The sequence below is a fragment of the Globicephala melas genome, chromosome 12 (assembly GCF_963455315.2).
Source record: "Globicephala melas chromosome 12, mGloMel1.2, whole genome shotgun sequence".
Classification (NCBI taxonomy): Eukaryota; Metazoa; Chordata; class Mammalia; order Artiodactyla; family Delphinidae; genus Globicephala; species Globicephala melas.
The window spans coordinates 65,582,549-65,607,913 of NC_083325.1; the positions used below are offsets into that span (position 1 = coordinate 65,582,549).

General features: G+C 54.7%; 1 protein-coding gene across 1 annotated transcript in view; it reads right to left on the minus strand.

Moving 5' to 3' along the window:
* Positions 1-276: 276 nt before the first annotated feature.
* The window catches only part of EHD3 (EH domain containing 3), a 32,767-nt gene continuing 7,678 nt past the window's right edge, over positions 277-25,365 (minus strand). Inside the window, exons 2-6 of the mRNA XM_030858016.3 lie at positions 20,556-20,732; positions 16,457-16,554; positions 7,767-8,179; positions 7,006-7,170; positions 277-2,474 (exon numbers count right to left, since the gene is read on the minus strand). Coding sequence (XP_030713876.1) covers positions 1,947-2,474; positions 7,006-7,170; positions 7,767-8,179; positions 16,457-16,554; positions 20,556-20,732 — 1,381 coding nt within the window. The 3' untranslated portion in view covers positions 277-1,946. The remainder of the gene's footprint in view (positions 2,475-7,005; positions 7,171-7,766; positions 8,180-16,456; positions 16,555-20,555; positions 20,733-25,365) is intronic.

Consider the following 25,365-nt stretch of genomic DNA (forward strand, 5'->3'; position numbering starts at 1 on the left):
TCAGACCTCTCTGCCTTGGTTTTCCTTTGGTGTTCATTTCATGAGAAAGAGAAATGTACGGATGCAGAAGGAACCCCAGGAGTTGGGGACCATCTTCCGTCCAGAGTGTCAGTGGGGTTCCACCAGGGCAACGGGCCTGGAGAGGCACCAGGCCAATGGGACGCTACTTGTGGATGCTGGCTATGGGCGGCCCCGATCCTCTGCCCAAGATGCCCGAGTAAGAGTCCAGCTCCTCTCCTCAGCCTCCCACGGAATGATGCTCTGCGGCCAAGCGTGTACCAAAGGATAAGTGTGCTATATTGACATGAACACTGAGGACAAATGCACTGCAGCAGTAAGCACATCGTAGATACACAGAATAGTCTCTATATAGTCTCAACATAGATACAAAATAAGTTATACTTGTTTTCGTTTTCCATCACAGTAGGAGCATGGCATACAAAGTGACTGAGTCAGTGGCTGCAAAGCAAGCCAAGGGAGAGACCATGAGGAAGACTGTAGGGCACCGGGAACGGTGGGGATTTGCCGAGGACACCGCGGACTCCCGGGGGTCCTGCAGGGAACACGACCTTAGACCTCCCAAACTGGCCTTCAGAGAATCAGCAGGAGGTCCCACTGGGTAAGAGTTGGTGGCTGCATTTGAGCTGGGATGATTCAGGCTACTGGGTGGGAGGCAGAGCAGAGACAGAGGCAAACAGCACCCAACAGGCCAGCCCACTCTCCCGCTGGTGCTGTCGGGCTTCTGCGATTTTAGGAACATGGGGAGCGTCGCCGGAAGGCACGGTTTGCTTCTGTGCTGTGACAGATGGCCAGACTGATGGCCCACCAGATGCTGGCTGGCCCTTCTCCCTCGCCAGCCCGCTCCGGGAGGCCACGAGGGGGCTGTGTGCTCAGCTTATCTGCCGCGGTCTATCATCAGCCAGAAACGCTGGGATCCCGCACATCATCCCAGCAGAGGGCAGCGTCTGTGGCCCTCGCCCTATCACATGTGAGTTCTGTGACCCTGGGAGGGTCACCTGAACTCGAGTCTCAGGCTCCTCTCTGCAAATTGGAGGGACTAACACATACTTCCTCGGAGCGTGGTGAGGACCACATGGGATAATGTATATAAAGTGCCTAACACAGCTCCTGGCACTCAGAAGAGGCTGGATAAATGTGAGTCGAGTACAAGCATCGATACATAGAGGCCAGGTGGGAAAAAATATGAATGTCCCAGAATCTGTGGAATAAAACCCACCTTGACTGGCTATGAGAGCAGAGGATGACAGAACAGTTTCTTTGCTTTCTTTCCCGCCGAGTTTCTCCCTTCTCTCTCTGGTTCTGGGATTCTTTGAAGTGAAGCGCAAGCAGGTTTCAAAGCCAGGCCTGCCAAGGCAGTCAGAGCCTAAGCCTGGGAGAGAACAGGGCTCGGGGCCACGTGTCTTCAAGTCTGGGGCTTGGTTCGCTGAGGACCTTCCCTCCTCCCCTCCCCTCCCTGCCGCAGCTCCCCTCCCCTCCCATCTCCTGGCCCCAGAGCAGACTTCATATGAGGAAGCCAAAGAGGGGGGAGAAAGCACAGAAAAAAAGTGGATTGTCTATTAAGTGAGAAGCCTTTTCCATATGCTCTGAGTCCGGGGAATCTGGAGGTAGGTGGGCCATCTGTGGGTGAGTGAACTGCCCCCTCTGTGGGAGAAGGCGGGTCTCTGGGCAGTGGAATAGGGGAGGGAAAGAGGGATGGAGACCTAGGCTTGATACCCGGGACCCTGGGTGCGCTCCGGTGCCTCAGGCAACGCCGAGAACTTGGAGATGTGTCCACACGAAGATCCACCTGGAGACCTAGGGATCACTGTCCCCTTATCCACAGTGCTGTTCCCAACGTGTGTGTGTGTGTGTGTGTGTGTGTGTGTGTGAGATCGCCTCTCCCATCTCCTCTAACTCCTGCCTGCTCTGGACCTCCCCGCCCCCCATCACTCGGTGGCTTTCCTCTTGGACGGGGGTATGAGGTGGGCGGGCAGCTCGTTGGGCAGCTCATGGCCCTCCAGCTTCACCTTGATGAGGTGGTTAGCCAGTGCGAACTCCTCGTCATCCAACATGCCATCCTTGTCGATGTCGGCCAGCTTCCAGATCTTACCCAGCACGCTGTTGGGCAGCTTGGAGCGCACCATCTCCTTCTTGGCATTGGCGCCCGTGATCTTGCCATCCACCGGGGACAGGGTGTAGAAGATCTCATCGTACATGGGTTTGTCCCTGGCCACCACCCACTCAGCATCATCGATGCCCTCCCCAGCCCCCTCCCCATAGCCGTGCCCGAAGGGGCCGTGCAGAGTGCCCTCAAATGCTCCGCCCTTCACTATCTGGGCGGGCCGCTGTGTCTCCTCCTGGCGCACCAGCACCATGAGCTGGGCAATGTCATGGGCCAGCATGTCGTCCACCACCTCCAGCAGCTTGCTTTTCAGTGGCTGGAATTTGCTGAAGTCCTGGGCCTGCAGCTGGTCCTGCAGAAAGAGAGAGAAGAAAGAAGGTGAGGACAGAAGACAATGGAAGGAGATCCACAAAAGATATGAGAGGAGGAGAAAAAAGGCACGTTGGCTCTTGCTGGATTTTTCAAGAGAGAAAGTCGTTGCAGGGGTTGGAGAAGGAAGGGAAATTTAACCATTACTGGTCGGATTCATTTGGATTTCCTCCAGCGTTCTAGAAAGCAAATACAGTCAGCTCTGTGTATCCGAGGGTTCTGCATCTGTGGATACAAGAGGGCCAGCTGTACCTCACCCTTCTATATAAGGAACTTGAGCATCCATGGATTTCGGTATCTGTGGAGGGTCCTGGAACCAATCCCCTGTGGTTACCGAGGGATGACTATAATTAAATTTCTCTTTAAGTTAGTTTTGGCTATTGAACAGTGAGTGGTTCTTGAATGCTGTACCCCTCTGAGACTGAGTTATGCGGGTGTCTACTTCAATAAGGGTTATACTCAAGAACGCTGGAAGTGCTTTCACTACGTTAATTATCTCATTCACTCCCCCGTGACCTTCTGCAAGTGGGAAATCACATGCTATCACTATTTAGGGAAGGAAAAATGGAGGCCTAGGCAACTAGAAACAAATCATGGTAGAAGCCACAGGTCATTCCTAAGCCAGCAGTTCTTAATCAGGATGCTCTCGGGATTATCTGGAGAGAGTTTTCTTTCTTTTTTTTTTTTAACATCTTTATTGGGGTATAATTGCTTTACAATTGTGTGTTAGTTTCTACTTTATAACATAGTGAATCAGTTATACATATACATATGTTCCCATATCTCTTCCCTCTTGCGTCTCCCTCCCGCCCACCCTCCCTATCCCACCCCTCCAGGCGGTCACCAAGCACGGAGCTTATATCCCTGTGCTATGCGGCTGCTTCCCACTAGCTATCTACCTTACGTTTGGTAGTGTATATTATGTCCATGCCTCTCTCTTGCTTTGTCACAGCTCACCCTTCCCCCTCCCCATATCCTCAAGTCCGTTCTCCAGTAGGTCTGTGTCTTTATTCCTGTCTTACCCCTAGGTTCTTCATGACATTTTTTTCCCTTAAATTCCACATATATGTGTTAGCCTACGGTATTTGTCTTTCTCTTTCTGACTTACTTCACTCTGTATGACAGACTCTAGGTCTATCCACCTCATTACAAATAGCTCAATTTCGTTTCTTTTTATGGCTGAGTAATATTCCATTGTATATATGTGTCACATCTTCTTTATCCATTCATCCGATGATGGACACTTAGGTTGTTTCCATCTCCGGGCTATTGTAAATAGAGCTGCAATGAACATTTTGGTACATGACTCTTTTTGAATTATGGTTTTCTCTGGGTATATGCCCTGTAGTGGGATTGCTGGGTCATATGGTAGTTCTATTTGTAGTTTTTTAAGGAACCTCCATACTGTTCTCCATAGTGGCTGAACCAATTCACATTCCCACCAGCAGTGCAAGAGTGTTCCCTTTTCTCCACACCCTCTCCAGCATTTATTGTTTCTAGATTTTTTGATGATGGCCATTCTGACTGGTGTGAGGTGATACCTCATTGTAGTTTTGATTTACATTTCTCTAATGATTAGTGATGTTGAGCATTCTTTCATGTGTTTGTTGGCAATCTGTATATCTTCTTTGGAGAAATGTCTATTTAGGTCTTCTGCCCATTTTTGGATTGGGTTGTTTGTTTTTTTGTTATTGAGCTGCATGAGCTGCTTGTATATTTTGGAAATTAATCCTTTGTCGGTTGCTTCATTTGCAAATATTTTCTCCCATTCTGAGGGTTGTCTTTTGGTCTTGTTTATGGTTTCCTTTGCTGTGCAAAAGCTTTGAACTTTCATTAGATCCCATTTGTTTATTTTTGTTTTTATTTCCATTTCTCTAGGAGGTGGGTCAAAAAGGATCTTGCTGTGATTTATGTCATAGAGTGTTCTGCCTATGTTTTCCTCTAAGAGTTTGATAGTTTCTGGCCTTACATTTAGGTCTTTAATCCATTTTGAGCTTATTTTTGTGTATGGTGTTAGGGAGTGATCTAATTTCATACTTTTACATGTAGCTGTCCAGTTTTCCCAGCACCACTTATTGAAGAGGCTGTCCTTTCTCCACTGTACATTCCTGCCTCCTTTATCAAAGATAAGGTGACTACTGGCTTCTCCCTGAGGGTTCCAACTCAGTAGGCACGGGCAACAGCTCCCCTCCTTGACTTCCCATGACCCCCACAGCACACAGTAAAAGAAATATGTTCTGCTTTGCATGTCTTTGCCGTTTTGAAAGGTCCTGAGTTTCAAGCATCCAGCTTCTCCTTTGCCTCTATAACGATAAGACAAGAGTTTCCCGCTCCCACCCTGGCTCTGGCCACAGCAATCTCAGGACACTGGGATGAGGCCAGTGCACAGGGGACAGTCTCAGGACAAGCACGCTGAGTTCACTGCAGAAAAATTCAGAAAACACCCACGACTACATTTCAAGACCAAGTGTGAGCCTGGGCATTCTCACCTCCCTTCTAGGGCAGGGCTGGACCAGGGAGGCTGGGGGGGCTGGGGGGGGACGGTGGAGCTGACAAGCCTTTTATCCTGCCCTCAGCACGACCTCCTAAGGTCCCTGTCTCTCCCAGCCTGTCCACATCTAAGCGTGTTTGGTGGGCTCCCAACTAGGGGGTCCCAGTATCTTCCAGAGGATGTGAGGGTTGCTCCCATCAGCCCACACATATGCCCCCACCGGACAGCCATTTACATACTGATCCAGCATCCCTAACAGAAACTGACGTCAGACAGGCAAACAAGTGAGAAGGTGAAACCATTTATGTTGCAAAAGAATTCCTCACATTAAAAAGTCATATGGTCCCTTTCAAATGTCATCTTCCCCAAATGTTTGCTTACAGATCATTAAATTCTTAATACAAAGAGAAACTGAAAGTTGAAACAATTCTGAAATTAGTGACTGGCTCCCGGTAGGTGGTTATAGGAATGAATGCATACATGAACAAATGCATGCTTTGGATGTCTATTCTTTCTTTCTTTTTATTTTACTAGATAGGAAATTAAAAATGCGTATTTGGGACTATACTGATATTCTGAAACCCTAAAAGCAACAAGAGCAAAAACAATATTACTACTACATCTGCTGCTAGTTTTTCCTAATTCCCTAATTCTTAAAAACTTTTCATTTTTATATTTTATTTTTTAATACATTTATTTATTTTATTGTTTATTTTTGGCTGCTTTGGGTCTTCGTTGCTGCGGGCGGGCTTTCTCTATTTGCGGGGAGCGCGGGCTACTCTTTGTTGCGGTGCGCGGGCTTCTCATTATGGTGGCTTCTCTTGTTGCGGAGCACGGGCTCTAGGCGCGCGGGCTTCAGTAGTTGTGGCTCACGGCCTCTAGAGAGCAGGCTCAGTAGTTGTGGCGCACGGGCTTAGTTGCTCCGCGGCATGTGGGATCTTCCCAGGCCGGGGCTTGAACCCCTGTCCCCTGCATTGGCAGGCGGATTCTTAACCACTGCGCTACCAGGGAAGCCCTTCATTTTAAAATAATTACATGAGAATTACTCATGAGAAGTTGCAAAAATTGTGCAGAGAGCTAGGTTCCTTGCGCTCATCAGGCAGCTTCCTCTACTGGTGACATCTCACCTAATTTGCTACTGCATTTTAAGAGCATAGTTGGTGCCAGGCCATGCTAAGTGCCTTGCAAGTATTATCTGATATACGCCCACAATATTATCTGATATACGCCCACAGTATCCATATAAGGTGGTATTTTTGTAGCCTCAGTATGTAGATGAAAAGAGAGAGGGTCAGAGAGGATCCAGTTAGTATGGTGTGGTAGTTTTTTCCTTAGACCTTGGACACTCCTGGGGTTTCTACTTGCAGGCTGTGTAAACATTACTAAAACCGTAGGCAGGTTAATTACCTTTGTAAACCTCAGTTTGCTCATCTGTAAAAGGAGGATGAAATGCCTACCTCAGAGGACTGTTTCATCCTAAAAGGAGGATGAAATAACTCCCTCAGACGACTTTTCACACATAAGAAACTATGTGTGACTGACCCTGGCCCAAGAGAGGGGCCCATGGTATGCTCCAAAGATGGTGAGCTCCTGGGCAGATTTCTGCTTCTCTGTGGCTTATGTCCCAAATTGCTCCCAAGGAGGAGCTCAGTGGTAAACTTAAGCAATACAGGGTCAGGAGAATGTCAGGTGACTTGTCCTGTTTCACATGATGTGGTGGGGATTCCAAACCTGTGGTGGCCAGGACTGGGGAAGGTCATGAACTTGAGGTATCAGACCCCCGAACATCCTCTAACACTGCTGCCCACTGGGAGCGCTGGGGCTCCATGTTTCTCCCTGGGCCCAGATACGGCCCCCGTTGGGCCAGTGCCAGCCCAGCAGGAAGGGCAGACCCAGGGCCATGTGCCGGCCTGCCTACTGATTCTGGGTTGAGTTTCCACGCAGGGAATCCAAGGGTGGCCTCCTCCAAGCTCAGGCTGCTTAGCCGGCTTGCTCCTTTCCTGGGGCCCCAGACCCTGGTTACCTGCATCCTCTTCAGGTTGGGAAAGTCCCCAGGTGAGATCTGGTGCTCCCGCTCGATCTGGCCATAAATCTCGGCCAGGTTGTTCACCAGCTCCTTCTTCTTGTTGTCCTTTCCGAACATCGAGGGCATCTCCTTCTTCAGAGAGCTGATGATGTAGGCATGAACCTGAATAACAGGGGCGGAGAGAAACGTTCAGATGGAGACCTCAGTTCTTTCCTTCCCTCTAGGGCGGCTCTCACCCCATCTCTTCCCATTGATCCCCCCCCTCCTGCTCCTACTTCCGAAATTATTTCTGTCTCCATCCTCTTTCTCTCCCGCTGCTTGCAACGCACGTTGTTTTGCTGAATCCCAGGGAAAGGTGAGATTGTGGGGAGGGTAAGGTCAAGGCATAACAGGGATGGAAATTCTGGTGATGACGTTGATGAGGAAGACAGTAACAACAGCTGACGTGTACAAAGCACTTCTGAGGATGCCAGGCACTGTGATGAGGGCTTTTCCGTTCTTTATTCTTCTAACCCTTTCATTTTACTTATGTGGAAACAGGCACAGCACAACTAAGGGCCTTGCTGGGGTCGGGATGCACAGTAAACTGTGGAGTTGAGTCCAATCTGGCCATCTGACGCCAGGGCTTGTGATCATTGACACCACACTCTCCTGCTCTGCCCCCTTCCCCCCGCAGCTCTTGCAGCTAACCCCCCCCACCCCAAACCATTGGCCCCGCCCATGCTGCCCATCCCCCCCACCCCCCCAGGTAGCCTCACCTTGGCCAGCCTGGCCCTCTTGATGAGGTCGTTCAGCTTGCGCAGGGCAGCGTTTCGCGGCAGACTCTGGATGTCTCTGAATAGGTCCTGCTCCTCGGCCTCAAAGAGCTTCCGGTTGTCTGGGATGAGAAGGGGGCGGGACCAGAAGGAGCCGATGTAGACCCGGATCACCTCTGGGGTGTTCACGATCTTCCCCAGGGACCACATGAGGGCCCCGTACACCCGCATCAGCTGCTGCGTCTCAATCTGGTCCGCCTTGTTCAGCACCACCCGCATCTTGTCCTCGTGGTTCTTGAGGGCCTTGATGACTTCTGAGAACTCATCAGAGATGTCCAGCTTGTGGGCGTCGAAGAGCAGGATGATGCGATCGACCCGCTCGGCGAACCACTCGAGGACTGCCGCAAAGTCGTACCCTGCGACACAGCAGAGTCAGGGGGCGGGGCCTTCGGGGCGGAGGGTAGGGTTTTTGGGGGAGGCAGCCGGTGCAGTAGAAATAACATGGACTTGGGAGGCAGATCTGGATTCAAATCCGGCTCCTCCACATTTTCACAATTTGGCCTTCAGCCAGTTACCACATGTCTCTGCGTCAGTGTTTTTCCATCTATAAATGGGCATACTATCTAGTTCATAGAATTTTAAACACTAAAGATGCTCACAGCCCAGCACCTAGCAGCTGCTCAGTAGATGCTAGTTATTATTATTAACATCCTTATCCCCATAAAACACAGCCACCATCCAGCTCCCCTATCCTTGCTTACTGTATTTAGGAGCCAGGGGCCCTGCTGGAAAAGAAACTCTGGACATATATTTTGAATAAAGACCCAGAAATTCTTAACAAGGTCCCATGGTTCAGACCATGCCCATCACTGGTCTGGAAGAAGTCTGAGGCTCTGACACACAACTTCTCATGCCTGCTCGTAAGCTCGCTTCGTTCCTTATTCATCAGCTGCAGCCCCCAAATCCCCAACTCTTAAAACCACAAGGGGTTTCTTCCCTAGCATGGGACAGACCTCTGGCTGCCACACATTGGTTATCTGGCACTGAGCTGCTTCAGGTCAGGCTGGTTCCAGGACCCCCACAGCACCTGCTCTGCTCAACCCCAAGTAGCAGTGGATCTGGGAGGGCCTGGAGGGGGAGGTCATGCCAACAGTCTGCACCTTCAGCCTCATGTTCACTGACCCTTAACAGCGGAAGCAGCTTCACCTCTCTGTGCCTCAGTCTCCTCTTCCATGAAACAGAGGACAGTACATGGGGAAGTGAGGCTCAGAGAGGGAAAGTGACTTGCTCCAGGGCGCACAGCCCAGACACAGCAGCACTGGGATGAGGGTGGAGGTGTTGGGCCTTCTGCTGCTCCCCAGTGCCACACCTCTGGCAGGAAGGTAGGAGCCCTTCCTTAGGCTCTGGTGGGATCGACGACCCCGGGTCCCAACATCACAGGCTTTCAGGGGCATAGACCCTGAGGCCCCAAAGCTCATTGCCCCCACTGAGTGGGAGACCCAGCCAACAGGAAGAAGCCAGCAGTTCCTGCCCTGCCTCACAGAGGAGGATCAGAGACCGGGGCAGGTCATCAGGCAGCTGCTTTGCAACTGAGTTAGATACAAGCAGCTCTGCTCGCCTGGAACGGTGGTCCTCAACTTGAGCGCACAGCGGAATCCCCCAGAGGCCTGTTACAACCCAGATGGCTGGGCCTACCCCAGAGCTTCTGGTTCAGTTCACATCATGACCTCATTTCCCCTTCGCACCACCCTCTGAGGCAGGCACAGTCCCACTTTCCAGAGGAGAAACCTGAGGTTCAGCGACGAGGGGAGAGCCAAATTGCTGGCATGTTGTGGGGGTCAGGGTTGGACCCCGCCACGGGGCCCTGGGGGCCCTGCACGGGCCGTGCTGGCAGCGGTCCTGCACCTGTGCCCCTACCCGCCCCGCCTCCCGCTCCCCTCCCGTCTCCTCCCTTTCCAGGGCTGGCTCCAGGCTATTTTTAGTCTCCCTCAGCACAGCCAGGTGGAGGGCAGCTCTCACCTTCTGAAGGCAGTCCGTCAGAGCCGTGGGCAGCAGGGCGGGCAGAGGGCTCAGAAAATCAGGGCAAACTCACTCCCGGGCCCCATCCACCCCAACCGGGAAAACAGGTCACGGCCTGGCTGCCTTGGCGCCTGGAACCTGCAGGCGTGCCCTCAGTTGTAGCTGGGGAGGGCAGGGGGCTCCGAGGCCTCTGGCCTTCTGCTGAGACCTGTTTCCAAATCTAGCCTGACAAGGTTTTGGCCGTGGTGGTGCAGACCACGGGGAGGGCAGCTGCGATGCGCCCTCCCTCCCTCCTTCCCTCCCTCCCTCCCGTACAGCAGATTTCAGCCCTCACTGCTCAGCACACCGGCTCACTGGTCACAGGCAGCTGGTGGCAGCAGCTCACAGCCGGCTGTGCAGCCACAGCAGCTAGCCCTGGGCACTTACTGACAGGGCTCAAAGCAAGTGGGTGAGATGTGCCCAGGACCGAGCAGAGGGAGGGCCAGGACCAGAACACAGGTCTTCCTGTCCTAAGCCCAGCACTCCAGCCAGCCCTCCACGGGCTGGGGGAAGCGAAGGGGCCAGAGAAGCTGCAGAGAAGAGGCTTCCGGCCCCTGAGCTCTCACCAACCCCAGATGGCAGCAGCCATGCAAGAGGAGCCTCAGCTGCAAAAGCGGACCAGCCCCCGCTTGGGGTGGGGCGGGAGAGTGACAGCAGCAGGTCAGTGCTGCCGGAATAGGCCGGCCCATGTCCGTTCCTGTCCTCACGGCTGGCTCAGGTGCCCCTCAGGCAGGCCCTTGCCTCTCTGCTCACCCAGGAATTTATCCTCCCCCCACCGCACAGGGAGCTGGGCGGGGCAGGGGCTGCTCATCCTTCCCAGCTTCCTCTGTGCCCAGCATGGTGCCCCCCACACAGTAGGTGCTCTATCAGCATTTGCTGAACAGACCTGAAATGTCAGCCCTGTTCTGCCTTTTGCATCCCAGGGACAGTGAACAGGTCATCTCTGGGCCTCAGTTTTCTGCTCTCTGAATTGGAACCCACCAGACCCTGCCAGAGGGCGGCTGTGAGGATCCAATCAAAGAGGATGCAGGTGAGACTGCTTGCCTGTGACCCTGGCTGTTCCTATGGCTCTGCCCCTTTATAAAGAGCTCCTTCCAGGCACCAGTTTCCATGACTTGGGTGTGCTCTGAAGGGGGTCACCCGAGGAGCACTGGCCCGGGCAAGCCCACCTCTAGTTTCTGCTCAGCTATTAATTTGCTGTGTGTCCTTGGGCAAGTAGCCTCCCTTCTCTGGTCCTTGGTCTCTTTGCCTGTTAATCCACAGAGTTGGACTGGAAGATCTCTGAGTTTCCTTTCTCAGTTCACAATTCCCTGCTTCTAAGACTGAAGGTATGAGGGTGGGGAGTACAGCAGGATGGATGGAGATTAGAAACAAGGAAGCTCTTGCAGGACAGGGGGAAGGAAGGCTGGGGACTGCTGTCTTTAATGCCCTGGGCTGCCTATCTGAAGCCAGCTCCTTCCTGAGAACAGGCAGATGGCTTCTGCGAACCTTGCTAGGATTTCAGAAGCACAGAGGCCTCCTATTCACCCTCCCACTTTTGCAAATTTTGTATCTCTGGAAAGGCTGGCTATCCAATTACCAACTGGGTAATGCTGGAAGCTTTCTCCCCAGGTGTGGCTGTGAGGAAATGAGAATCAAGCAATGACTTTGTGGGCTTCCTCTGAAGCTCAGCCTCCCCGATCCTGGCTATTCAGAGCCTAGCAGGCTCCAGGCTGGGTATTTAATTATTTCTGTAGACTGGGCTTATGGGTATCCAAGAATGGGAGCATCTGAAAGGCACAGACGGGACCTATTAAGGAAAAGGGAATGGGTTGGCTCTCCCATTTATTCTCTGTGTGGCCTTAGGCAAGTCTGAACCTCAGTTTTTTCAGCTGAAAATGGGAATAAAAACGACTGACTGATGAGGGGTCAACGGTAGAACCATGGCAACAAGATAGCGGAGGGAGGGCCTAGACTCAGTCTGGAGTCTCTGCCCTGACGTCTAGGGTGATAGGCCCCCTTTCCCTCACTGGTCCTGGGAACGGCTCTGAGCCCCAGAATAGGAGCTCTTGAGCACCTGCAGCAGCCCAAGGGCTCATAAGGTATGGACTAGTGGGTGGTGGGAGATTCAGGCTCCAGGAGACAGATGGCGAAGCTGGCTGTCCTGGAATTGCGGGTAGCAAGTCTGCCGCCTCTGGAAGATCTGGTGTGCAGGTACCTGGAGCAGAGACTGGGCAGCCTGCAGGGAGCTAGGGCTCTCCCCACTGACCCCAGGCTCCAGTGGAATGGAAGGAAAGCACTTCTAAGTAATGCCAGGCAAGAGGATATCAATGAGACAAACACAATAAGTGCGGCAACTCCTTAGTCATCAACCAGCTTCCTTCACAGCCTGAAAGGCAGTGCAGGGGCTTCCCTGGTGGCGCAGTGGTTAAGAATCCACCTGCCAAAGCAGGGGACATGGGTTCAAGCTCTGGTCTGGGAAGATCCCACATGTCGCGGAGCAACTAAGCCCATGCGCCACAACTACTGAGCCTGTGCTCTGAGCCCGCGAGCCACAACTACTGAGCCCGCATGCCACAACTACTGCAGCCCGTGCACCTAGAGCCCGTGCTCTGCAACAAGAGAACCCAGCGCACTGCAACAAAGAGTAGCCCCCGCTCGCTGCAACTAGAGAAAGCCCGCAGGCAGCAACAAAGATCCGACACAGCCAAAAAAAAAAAACAAAGAAAGGCAATGCAAGGGTGCTGACAAGGCAGCACATTTCTTTGTATTTTCAGCCACACGATCTCATTCGATCCTCACAGTGCTCCATGTGCCAGGAGGTACACAGGCACACACAGGGAAGGGAGAGGGAACAGAGAGGTTAAGGGGCTCACCCAAGCTCACACAGCCAGGTGGTGGCAAACTCGGGCCTAGGACCCAGATCCTTACTTCCATCTGCATTCCCTTCTCGGCTCAGAGCCCCGCAAGGCTGTAGCTCAGGGGGCTGAGCCCTCCAACCAGGCACTTCCTTGTGGTGGGTACTTAAACGGTCCCATCCTGCCCCCAAAAGCTTTCAAGGTATAAAGACATTTCAGCAAAAGAGAAATTAGAAGGCATCAGTTTGCAAAATGTGGGAAAAGTTCAGATGACAAAGGCCACACTGCTTGCCTCCCAGAAGTCACCTCGAAAAGGAGCCCAGCAGACGCACCCCAGGTCTCCCAGATGGCCACAAGTTGCCAGCGCACCCTTTTAAAGGGAGTCGGGACTCTGCCGCTCTGTCCCCGCGTGTGATGCCCCCAGAGGCCCCTAAGTGAGGATGCCAGGGATGGGAGGCTGTGAGGACCAGCCCAGACCCTCCGGGGTCCCCCAGGGGAAAGCTGTACATGAGAGTTTGCCCTCATTCCTCTTCTTTGAGTTCTTCCTGGGCAGGCAGGCCATGATAACGTGCTGAAAAGCCACCGGACGGGGAAGCAGGAGACCAGAATTCCCAGTCCAGTTTTGTGACCTGGGCAAGTGTTTTCCTGCTCTGGCCCTCCTGAGTTCACCTGCACAGGAGGGGGTCCGCTGGGAGTGATGTGTGCAACGCGCCATGGGGTTGCTTTTCTAGGGTGGGGCCTGTGGGGATTTCTAGCTGAGAAACAGACAGGAAATGTGGTTGCCAAGTGTGAGGACACTCAGGCTTCCGGAGCCCTCCCACCTCTGCCGCATCCTTGCTTCTTCCCAGTAATGAGTCCTGGGCTGCATCCTGTCACTTCCAGGAACTGCCTCCCTGCCCCTCTCCCACCCACTCCAATGCATCTACATCCAGAGACAACTGTGGGCCTGGGACTTCCCGGGCTCAGGTTCCTGGACGTCCCTTGCTTCTGCTCTGCCCCCAAGACACACACAGCCCCCCAGGTCCGGGCAGAGGGGCCACACTTCGTCCAGCTGTGGCCTGGGGCCTGACTGCTCCTTCCCGTGAAGCCTGAGGCCCGGGGAGCCCCCTGGGAGCAGCCGGCTTTCCAGAATGTGGCACATCAGGCCTCGGCCCAGAGGTGGCTCTGTGTGGATGTGACAACGATGCCCTGGCATCAGGCTCAGTGAGTGGAACGTGGGCTGGATTTCAGGCTTAATACACCCCTCGGTCGGGTGCCCTCCTGCAGGGCTGTGCATGGACTGTCCACGGGGTGGGGCCCGGCCCGGCCCTGGGCTGGAGGAAAGCCACAAGCACCAAATCTGTGCTGCGGCCAAACCCAGAGTTCTGAGAACCCCGGGCGAGAAGCCACGCGAAGCACGTTTGGTTCCGTGCACACACTTGTGTGCATGTGTGGGGAGCGGGGTGTGGAGGGAGGTGTGATGTGTGTAGATGGGGGGTGCATATGTGTATAGGTATAAACTGAACTGCTGAGTTCTACGGCTGATTGTGAAAGATGAGGAGGGGGTCTTCATACTGGAAACTTTTCTCATTTGCGGTTCCCCTGATATCTGAGGGTGTCTGATCCCTGCCCCCCACCCAACTTTCCTGGTCTCTGTGGAGTGCTGGGGTCAGCACTGCCCCAGGCAGATGATGCAGGACTGGCGGCCCAGCTCTCAGCTCTTGTTTTTATCACAGGCTACTTTTGCCAGCAACTGCATTTATAGTCTAGAATCAGGAGGGCAGAGAACAAACTGGTCTGCCTAGATACACACAGGGCTATCACTTCTCCCAGAGGTGGGGTGAGACCTGGTGGTAGTCGGTATGGGGTGGGAGGCAATAGGAAGGGTGGGCAAGAAGAACAAGCCCCCAGTTTGCAGTAGAGCAGCCACTGAGGTCCAAAGATAAAGTCAGGAGAAAAGGCAGAGGGATAGGAAAAGAATGAAATGGAACAGAAGCTGAGGAAGGCAGGACTCCCTAGGAGCAGGGCTGCCACATACAGCTGCATAGGCTGGGTACTGCACAACTGCAAGGAAGGCCATTCATGTAGATTACCCTGGGGTTGTTTAACAGGGTGACCCTGGATGGCAGATAAAGAGGAAAGAAGGGAGCTCACTGTGATCCAGACCCAGAGCTGATGTCTGTGTTTCCATTACCATCTGTGGATCTCACAAGGTCATGCGATGGGTATCATTACCCCTTGTTATGCACGGGGACATTAAGGCTCAGGGGAAAAATGTGACCTGGAGACCCACAGGTTCTAAAAGCCAATGCTCTAAACTCCCAGTCCAGTGCCCCTGGAATCCCCGAAGGCTGGAGTCCTCTCTGGACCCACCTGTCAGGCTGCACTAGCCTTGTGTAGCCACCCACCCCCTGGGTAGTTCAGGTGGAGAATTTGGGCTGCTCTCCAAGCCTTCCTCGAGGAGATATAGGCTGTCTGTGTGAAACAGTAAATGCCCTTTAGGCCTAAACTCAGGATGAACTTGGAGGAAGACTTACGGCACGAGGGTTGAGACTGGTCAGGAGAGAGGGAGTATCTAGGGAAACAAATAGAAACAAGACAGAGAGCCACCCACGCTGCACCCTCCCCCCCGACCACGGGGCCCTGAACAGGGTGCCAGGGTGCTTACAAAGGGCAGGTGGGCCAGAAGGAGATGCTCCTCCCCACAGGGCCGTGGGTTCTACGCCCCCGTCGCCCTTGCACCCCCCCATGCACCTCGCCCCAGGCACGTGCAGGAGGAAGTAGACAGGCACCTGAGGTCAGCTCAGGGCAGAGTCCTGGCTGCTGCGGAGCGCTCTTGCCAGTCCAAAGCCTTCCCTTCCCGGAAGCTGCCCTCTGAGTGCCGAGCTGGCTCCTGCCCAGCTCCCAGCTCCAGGACTGGGGTGGCTGTGGCTTCATCAGCTTTTCTTCCCAGCAATACGGCATGCGGCACAGAAAGGGCTGGGGGCTATCTGGGGCACACAGCATGGTGTGGCAGGAGAGGCTGGGGGAGGGGAGCTGGGAGCTGTAGTTTCAAGATTTCTACAGTATCCATCTAGTATTTTAGAGCTAGGAAAAAACCAGTGATGATGATGATCTATAGCACCTCATGTTTACTGGGGACTTGCTATGTGCCAGGTAGGAGGCTTTTTACCTGTATTATTTCTTTCAATCCTCAAACAACCCTAGAAGATAGAGGTATGTCCCCTACTCTACAGCTGAGCCAGCTGGAGGAAAGAAAGCCGCCAGGTCACCCTGCCAGGAAGCGTCAGAGGCAGGCCAGGACGCTGGTGGTCTGGCTCCTGAGTTCCATCTCCCGACCCGCATGCCGGCAGCCTCCCTCAGCGAACAACTCCCCACATCTGTCTGGAATGAGCAGTTTTCAAGGGCTTTCACATACCCAGCTCCCGACTCTCACGCCCCAGAGCACACTGCCATCCTCACGCTGTTGGCTGGAGTCCTCTGCAGGCACTTGTCTCCCCTGCAGAGCTGCAAGCTCCTGGGGCAGGGACAGCAGGAACTTCAGAAGCGAGCCAGGGTCTGGCCCATGAAGAAACCCAATGGGGTGCATAATGCAGACACTGACGTCTCCACTTCACAGATGAGAAGACCGAGGCTAGCTGTCTCCTGAGCTGCAGTGGACCCTTGCCTAGGATGACCCCACACAGCACATGAGGCAGCAGCGGCTCATCAAGAGACAGCAAGGCCCCGGGAGCCTCTCTCCTGGTATGGAAGCCAGAGAACGTACCAGAAAGGACGCAGCACAGAGCCAGAGCCAACCCTACCAGCTGCCTCACTTACCTCGGCTGATCCTCTGCTTCTCCCCGGAGAGGATGCCCGGCGTGTCGATGACGCTGATGCTCTCCAGCACGGGGTTGGGCAGCTGAGCGCACACGAACCTGCAGGCGTGGGAGGAGAGCCGTGGTGAGCCGCCGTCCTGTCCTTGCCTCTCAGGCACCCTCGCTTCAGCCCCACGCCAACCTCTCCTGCCCTGGGCAGAGGTTCTGAAGCCCGGCTGCCTTCCAGTGCAGACTCCCAGTCCCAAGCTAGACTCAGCCCCAGTAGTGGGCCCAGGATCTGTACTTCGAGGAAGCTCCCGGGGTGGTCCTAAGGCAGCTGTGGGCCTACGTTTGTGAGCCCCTGCTGTCGGGGACACCAGGATGTGCAGCCCTCGATCCCTGCCCCCAGGAGCACAGTCTGGTGGAAGAGCAGAGGCATGCATAAGGACAACCACGATATGGGTGCGATGGGAGCAGCGCCCCCAAGGGAGGTCAAGAGAAGGGCTCGGGAGATCCAAGGTGGAAGGAAGCCTTCCTGGAGGAGGCGGCACTGCAGCTGGCCTCGAAGAGTGGGGCACACCACCCAGGAACGTTTATCTGGGCTTCTAAAAGGCTGTGCAAATACCAAACATTGCTAGTAGGATAACAGTCAAGGCTTATTCAAGGAAATATTCCCAGTATCACATCCCAAAGTCTCCAAATACAAATTGGTAAACCTAAGCTAGATCCTTCTGACTTCAAGCCTTCTCTCTTAAATGCCATTTTTGGTGGAAGCCAGCAAGGTGTCTGACCATCACAGGTACAGTTCACGGTCCCATACTCTCCAAGAACAGACAGGGAAGGGAGCCTCTGCTACCCAGTGAGGTGGCAGCAGAGATGCAGGTTAGCGGATGAGGCTAGGGATGCACGGGAAGGAGGGTCCGGGAAGCTCCTCAGAGGACGCAGAACCTGAACTGAGACCTCAAAAGATGGCCAGCATTTGCCAGGTGGACAGGGGTGTGGGCAGGAAGCCAGCGTACATGCGTGTGTGTGTGTAGCTATGTGAAGATACAGACGTGCACAGAGGGGAGATTGGAATTATGCTGCCACAAGCAAAATGGCTGGAGTAACCAGAAGCTGGAAGAAGCACGGAAAGGTCCTCCTCTACAGGCTTTGGAGGGAGCAGGGCCCTGCCAGCACCTTGATTTTGAACTTCTGGCATCCAAACTATCAGTCAGCAGTTTTTGGGGGTTTTTTTGCAGTACGCGGGCCTCTCACTGTTTTGGCCTCTCCCGTTGGGGAGCACAGGCTCCGGACGCGCAGGCTCAGCGGCCATGGCTCACGGGCCCAGCCGCTCCGTGGCACGTGGGATCTTCCCGGACCGGGGCACGAACACGTGTCCCCTGCATCGGCAGGCGGACGCTCAACCGCTGCGCCACCAGGGAAGCCCGAGTCAGTAGTTATTTTAAAGCCACTCAGTTCGCAGTCATTTATTCTGGCAGCCCTAGGAAACTAATAGAAGCAGGTGTAAATGCAGCCCAGAAATGAGGGGCGGGGAGGGAAAAAGAGGGGGTGCGGGAGTGTGTGTGTGTGTGTGTTTGCGTGCAGGCACCATTCCAGGAGAGCGCTCATCACTGGGCTGGAGCCCCTAGAGATGTGGCTAAGACAGGGAGGCAGGGCCTGGATCACAAGGGCCTTGAAGGCCACATTAAGAGGCGTGGACTTTATACTGAGGGCGGGAAAAATCCATTGGAACATTTTAAGCACAAGAGTGACACAGTCTGATGTGATGGTTGTCAGCATGTCCAGTTCAGTTCAACAAATATTTACGAAGCATGTGCTGTGTTTCTGGCACTGCGCTACATAGCGGGGGCAGGAAAGTCCATGGTACAGCCCTCGCCCTACCGAAGCCCATGGTTTTCATCGTGCCTGGGGCCCAGCCGCATTCTGGTCCTTAGGTTCTAAGGCACACCCCAGGATTCCTCAATACATTCCACGTTTTGCTGAAGCCACCTTGAGCGGGGCTGCTGTCACTTGGTGACCAGAAGGTCGTGTACATGGGGCTGGTGTTTGGGGCCAGGGCTGCGGTTGAGGTATCACCCAGGCTGGGTGCATGGAGTGAGAAGGGCAGGGGGCTGAGGATGACGCCAGGTCAGAGGAGCCAGAGACCAAGGGGACCAGGGTCTGCTAGGGAGGCAGGAGGAGGGCCAAGGAGCTGAGAGGGGCTGGTGGTTGAGAGAAACCAATACCCAAGAGAGATGGGGTAAGGTGAGGACGGAAAGTGCTCACCGCTTGTCACTGAGAGGTCGCAGATGACCTTCACACGGGCAGCTGTGATGGGGTGAAGCCATGTTCCACAGGTTGGGCGACAGGAAGAAGTGAGGAGGTGAAGCCCTGAAACGTGGCTGCGACAGCAAAGCAAGGGGGTAAGGGCTAGTAGGGCCTGCTGCAGGGCTTGCAAGAGGAGATAGATAGTTCCAGGCGGGGAAGGAGCCACGGGAGGTGGGGAGCTGTCAGAAAGAGTAACTGACAGAGCCGTCCCTGGGCAGATGGCCTGATGCACGGGTCGGGGGTGCAGGGGCGCAGACCTGAGGGGAAAAGAGAGGACTCAGCTCTCTGCAGGCTGCGTGGACGGCAGGGGCGGGGTGGGCGGGATGGGACTGATGCAAACGAACTCCCTTTACGGACAGTTTAAAACAAACCAACTACAGGGAATCCATGGATACGGGCTTCCATCTTCTCTAGAATAGGAAGCAAGGTCACCTGCCGAGAGGGGGGCCTGAGGTGTCTGGAGAAGGCGTGGAACACCCACAGAGAAGGGGAGGGGAGATGTCAAGGGCCGCGAAATGGGATCACGGGGCAGCAGGCGTCCGGGGTGTAGCCTCCCTGTGTGTGTGCAGTTGCAGTGAGGCTGGTGGCACATGGAGGGCCCTCTCCCACCCCAGCCCCACCCCAATCCTGTTATCCCTCCAATGGATGTGCCTGACAGATCCCCAGCCAACAGTTAATCTACACATCTGTCACCCAGCTGTGGCGCGCTCCTGTAGAGAAGCGCGACCCTTATGGTGCTGTCTACGTACGCAGTGCCATCTATGTATGTCGTAGTGCTTCTGCATTAAGCCACATTCTTTCAGTCCGCTGTGTGTATGTGTTTGTGTGTATATATATTTTTTCAGTTTTCTCTGCCTGGAATATCCTTTTTTTTTTTTTTTTAACCCTTTTAGTGTGATTTCACTCATGATTGAACATCCGGTTCAAATGCCAACTTTTCCGCAAAGTCCTCTTGCCTTGGAGGAGGACATGACTATTATCCTATTTTACAGATGAGAAAAGTGAGACACAGACCAGTCAGGTAACCCGTCTAAGATCGCGGTGCTATTTGGTAGGATGTGAACCCAAGTCGGTCTGAAGCCAAAGCCCATAGTCTTTACCTTTACTCTAAATGCCTCAGTTAGAGAAAGTAGTTTAAACATTTTTAAATGCGATGCAGATGCAAAGTTGTGGTGTGGATCTACGTAACAAGCGTATCAGGGGATCAGCCTGCATTCCAGTTAAACAGAATAGTGGGAAGGCCTGGGCCAGCTTGCCAAGCAGTCTCTAGAGCTTCCTCCACTCAAACTGACCCAATGGCCCTGGTGTCTGCAGGCTGACTTGTCCCAGGGGAGGTGACTTGTCCAAGGTCACAGAGTGAGTTTAGTAGGAGGGTCAGTGCTCAAAGCCAGGGCTTCTACCTTACGTCCAGTGTTCCTGCCACCAAGTAAAAACAATATCTAGGAACAGAGAGGAACCTTCCTTTGCCTCCTGTCAGTTGGATGCAAAGCCCTTCCGTAGTTTAGGCAAAAGCTGGGAACTACACAGAGTAGCCCTCTCTGCTTTTACTGGAGGGAGGTACACATTAGAGAAATGTGATTTAACTAGTTGAACCCTTCCCCCAACTCGATCGGGAGAAATCAGCTCAGTGTTTGCAGCTCGTGCATCCCTAATCAATGGTGGTTTCATTCCCAGCAAGAAGGGGACAATCGAGAGAGATTCCAGGTCTGGAAAAGGTACAGAGTTTCCCAAGACCCTGCCCCGCCCTTTCACCTCTCATACTCCAAGAAAAGAGAGCTCCCAAGGCCTGTGTGTGTTCCCTCTGCACTCACCTGTTCAAGAAGGCATTGCCAAAGGCGTTCAGTTTCCTGAAAGGTTTCTTAGGATCCACCACCAGGGCATTCCCGGGGATAATGCCCTCCATCTCTCCCTGCATCACCGCAATGAAAGAGTCCGTGGTCGGCTCGGGCCCAATCCTCATGCCTGGGAAATCCTGTTCCAGCAGGTACCTGGCAGAAGGGAACACAGTCATGATGCAGGGATTCTATTCACAGGTCAATACCGCGTGCCTACCACAAGGCAGACGGTGTGAGTCATGGCAGAGGGGCAGATCCAGAGCAAGGAGATTTCACAGCAGGGAGAGATATTCACTGACGGGGAACCCAAAGACCTTTGGGAGGAGGTGGGATTTCAGTTGAACTTAAAATAACAAATCTGTCCTTCTCGGTCCGTATCTTTTTCCCTCCATGAAGCAGTGCCGGGGTGTGGGGCAGGGGGCGCGGGGAAGAGCAAGGTTTGGGCTCAGAAATAAAGCGTGGCTGGCTTGAAACTGATTCCCACACAGAATATTGTAGACTTCACAGCTATAGGGAGTCTGTCAAAGTCCCTGCACACAGGCTTGGTTAGAATTAGAGCACCCACAGGCTCTGCTGGCCACCCATAGGCTCTGCTGGCCACCCACAGGCTCTGCTGGCCACCCACAGGCCCTGCTGGCCATCAATAGGCTCTGCTGGCCACCCATAGGCTCTGCTGGCCATCAATAGCTCTGCTGGCCACCCACAGGCTCTGCTGGCCACCCACAGGCTCTGCTGGCCACCCACAGGCCCTGCTGGCCATCAATAGGCTCTGCTGGCCACCCACAGGCTCTGCTGGCCATCAATAGGCTCTGCTGGCCACCCACAGGCCCTGCTGGCCATCAATAGCTCTGCTGGCCACCCACAGGCTCTGCTGGCCACCCATAGGCTCTGCTGGCCACCCACAGGCTCTGCTGGCCACCCACAGGCTCTGCTGGCCACCCACAGGCCCTGCTGGCCACCCACAGGCTCTGCTGGCCACCCACAGGCTCTGCTGGCCATCAATAGGCTCTGCTGGCCACCCACAGGCCCTGCTGGCCATCAATAGCTCTGCTGGCCACCCACAGGCTCTGCTGGCCACCCATAGGCTCTGCTGGCCATCAATAGGCTCTGCTGGCCATCCATAGGCTCTGCTGGCCATCAATAGCTCTGCTGGCCACCCACAGGCTCTGCTGGCCACCCACAGGCTCTGCTGGCCACCCATAGGCCCTGCTGGCCACCCACAGGCTCTGCTGGCCACCCACAGGCTCTGCTGGCCACCCACAGGCTCTGCTGGCCACCCATAGGCTCTGCTGGCCATCAATAGGCTCTGCTGGCCATCCATAGGCTCTGCTGGCCACCCATAGCTCTGCTGGCCACCCACAGGCTCTGCTGGCCACCCACAGGCTCTGCTGGCCACCCATAGGCCCTGCTGGCCACCCACAGGCTCTGCTGGCCACCCATAGCTCTGCTGGCCACCCACAGGCTCTGCTGGCCACCCACAGGCCCTGCTGGCCATCAATAGGCTCTGCTGGCCACCCACAGGCTCTGCTGGCCACCCATAGGCTCTGCTGGCTACCCACAGGCTCTGCTGGCCACCCACAGGCCCTGCTGGCCATCAATAGGCTCTGCTGGCCACCCATAGGCTCTGCTGGCCACCCATAGGCCCTGCTGGCCACCCACAGGCCCTGCTGGCCATCAATAGGCTCTGCTGGCCACCCACAGGCTCTGCTGGCCACCCACAGGCTCTGCTGGCCACCCACAGGCCCTGCTGGCCATCAATAGGCTCTGCTGGCCACCCACAGGCTCTGCTGGCCACCCATAGGCTCTGCTGGCCACCCATAGGCCCTGCTGGCCACCCATAGCTCTGCTGGCCACCCACAGGCTCTGCTGGCCACCCACAGGCCCTGCTGGCCATCAATAGGCTCTGCTGGCCACCCACAGGCTCTGCTGGCCACCCATAGCTCTGCTGGCCACCCATAGGCTCTGCTGGCCACCCACAGGCTCTGCTGGCCACCCACAGGCCCTGCTGGCCATCAATAGGCTCTGCTGGCCACCCATAGGCTCTGCTGGCCACCCATAGGCCCTGCTGGCCACCCATAGCTCTGCTGACCACCCACAGGCTCTGCTGGCCACCCACAGGCTCTGCTGGCCACCCATAGGCTCTGCTGGCCACCCATAGGCCCTGCTGGCCACCCATAGGCTCTGCTGGCCACCCACAGGCTCTGCTGGCCACCCATAGGTCCTTATCTATTTATCTGCTTAGTCAGTCATTTAATGTAGAAATAACTCGTACATAATACAAACTGTGTGACAGGAACACTATGACAAGTGCATGTCCATCCCACCCTAGACTTTTGGTCCCACCCTCTAGCACAGGTACCAGGCTGTGGCCCCAGGGGACAGGTACCTCTCTTTGCTCCAGGCCTGGGCAGTGAGAGCCCAAGGCCACTGCCCTTCTCCACAGCTCCCTTTAGAGCACATGGTGAGCCACAGAATGAAGAGAACAGGCTGGAAAGTCAACCAGGCCCTTTGGAAGGAGCTCAGAACAGCTTCGAGCCCACAAAGCTTAAGGTTGGAATGCGGGTGAAGGAGTCCAGAACTGCCCGGGGTTGGGACTGGCCAGAGAAGAGTCCCAGGGGCCATGATGGACAAGAGCTAAGGGGTGTGTTGCCCAACAAACGCAGACCCTTGGGTGAGCCCTCACCGTGTGCCAAGACCCTCCCCCTAAACCTTGCGGGCCAGTGTTCACGCTCAGAGGGAAACATCAAGGAGCCCTCAGGAGGAGAGATGGCAAGTCAGAGGCTGCTGGCTGGGGAGAGAGCCTGAGACCTCCAGGACCAGCGTCCTCAGCTGGCTGCCCGTGGAGCAACCGTGCAGCTCCAGCTGCCGGTGCCGGGGCCCAGCCCAGAGGTTGTGACCCGCCGGCTCAGGGCAGGGTCCTGGCGACCGGTCCTTTTCAGGAACTCCCCAGTTGATTCTGATGTGCAGCTGGGGTTGACAACCTGCTCTAGACCCTGTCATTATCCTGATGACACCACTGACACTCAATAGCATGTCCATGCCGTACAGCACACTCATCACTTTGAGAACGTATCTCTTTCTGGCTTCACCGCACCCCTATAGGTAGGTACAGTCGGGCTCTGCGTATCCGCGGGTTCCACATCTGAGGATACAACCAACCGCGGAGGACCCGTGGTTGAATCCCAGAATGTGGAACCCGCGGATCCGGAGGGCCGGCCGTACTGTGCCATTTTATATAGGGGCTTGAGCATCTGCGTGGGAGGTGGGGTCCTCGAACCAAGGTCTGCGGAAACTACCAAGGGACGGCTGTACTGAGGAAACCCAGGCTTTGAAGGGTTCCCTCAGTACAGCCGTCCTATTCGCCCACTGTTAACTCTTGAACGTGACGGAGCTGGAATCCAAACCCTATCAATCTAACACTAAACCCTTTGCTCTTCAACTGTCTTCTACCCCGAGGAAACGCTCTCTGCCCACCCTGTGCCACCCCAAGGTGGGTCTGCTCTGCCCAGCGAGTGGCAGCCGGGGGCACTGGCTGGGGTTTCTTCCGGCTCATCGACATCCCTGTGTGTCCTGAGCTGTTAGTTTACTCCGTGCTTGCAGGGCAGTTCAAGTCAGGTTGCCACGGGCTCCCTCCCCGAGGAGCTGGCAGGGGAGCTGCTGCGGAGGGGCCGCTGCCCAGGGCCACCCCGCCTGCACCGGGGGGTTTAGGTTGCCTTGGGAAGCCTCCCATCTCCCTGCAGGATCCCAGCCCCACATTCTGGGTGTGAAGACAGGATTTCCTCCCATCAGAGGACCATTCTGAAAGCTGGATTGGGGTGAGGATAGATCACCACAGCTGCACTTGGACGACGCTTCAGGTTTTCTCAGACGCTTCTGCTTCAGGGTTTCGGGCGAGAGACAGGGAACCTCAGGGCCTGGGGCCAGCAGACCTGGTTTCTCTAACCTTCAGAAGGTTCTCGACCTCTGCAAACCTCAGCACTTTCCTCTGTAACATGGGAGACCATTGCTGTGATTTATTAAGCATCTGTGATGTGCCAGGTACTGTTCTAGACTTTCCATGAATTGTCTCGTTTCATGTCACGTTGCTGCTGATGTGAGCACGGTGACCCTTATGGTCAAATGGGCCTCATGGGTAAACCCACCTCATCGGGTGTTCTGAGGGTTAATAAGTTACAGACCTTAAGCACATAAACCAGTACCTAGAACCTAGATCATCATCCCATTTTACAGAAGAGAAGATAAAGGTTAAACTATTTGCTGCAGGTTACGCAGTCAGTAAATAGCAGAGCTAGGATTTGAATCTAACACTCACGCTCCTAACCACTGCATTCGCTGTCTCCCTTCCTGCCTGAGGTATCTCCTCGACCAGGAAATGCAAATGGGCTGAGCACCCTCTTGGGACTAGAAGGAGCAGTGGGACAAGAAGGCCACAGAAGAATCTGGTTTGGCAGGAGGCCGGCCGGGGCCAGGCCTTGCGGGAAAGGTTAGGCTTCAGGGCCCACAAACCCAGGAACTGCTCATCTCCATAAACAGCTGCCCTTGGGGTTCACACTTCGGCCTCAGTGGGTGGGACGTGGCAGCAAAGCTATTGCTATCAGGTGGCCCAAGCAGGCGCCAGGCCCACTGGATCTAAAAGGATATTCTTGGGACTTGAAGCAGTTTCATGAGAATCAACACCGTGATCTGGAAACCCCATCCACACTTGCCCATGTGCAGGGAGCACCTGTCCCAGTGGGTGCTTGGGTGAGAAGCCCCAGGCAGGGGGTGTGGCACGGGCGAATTCTGA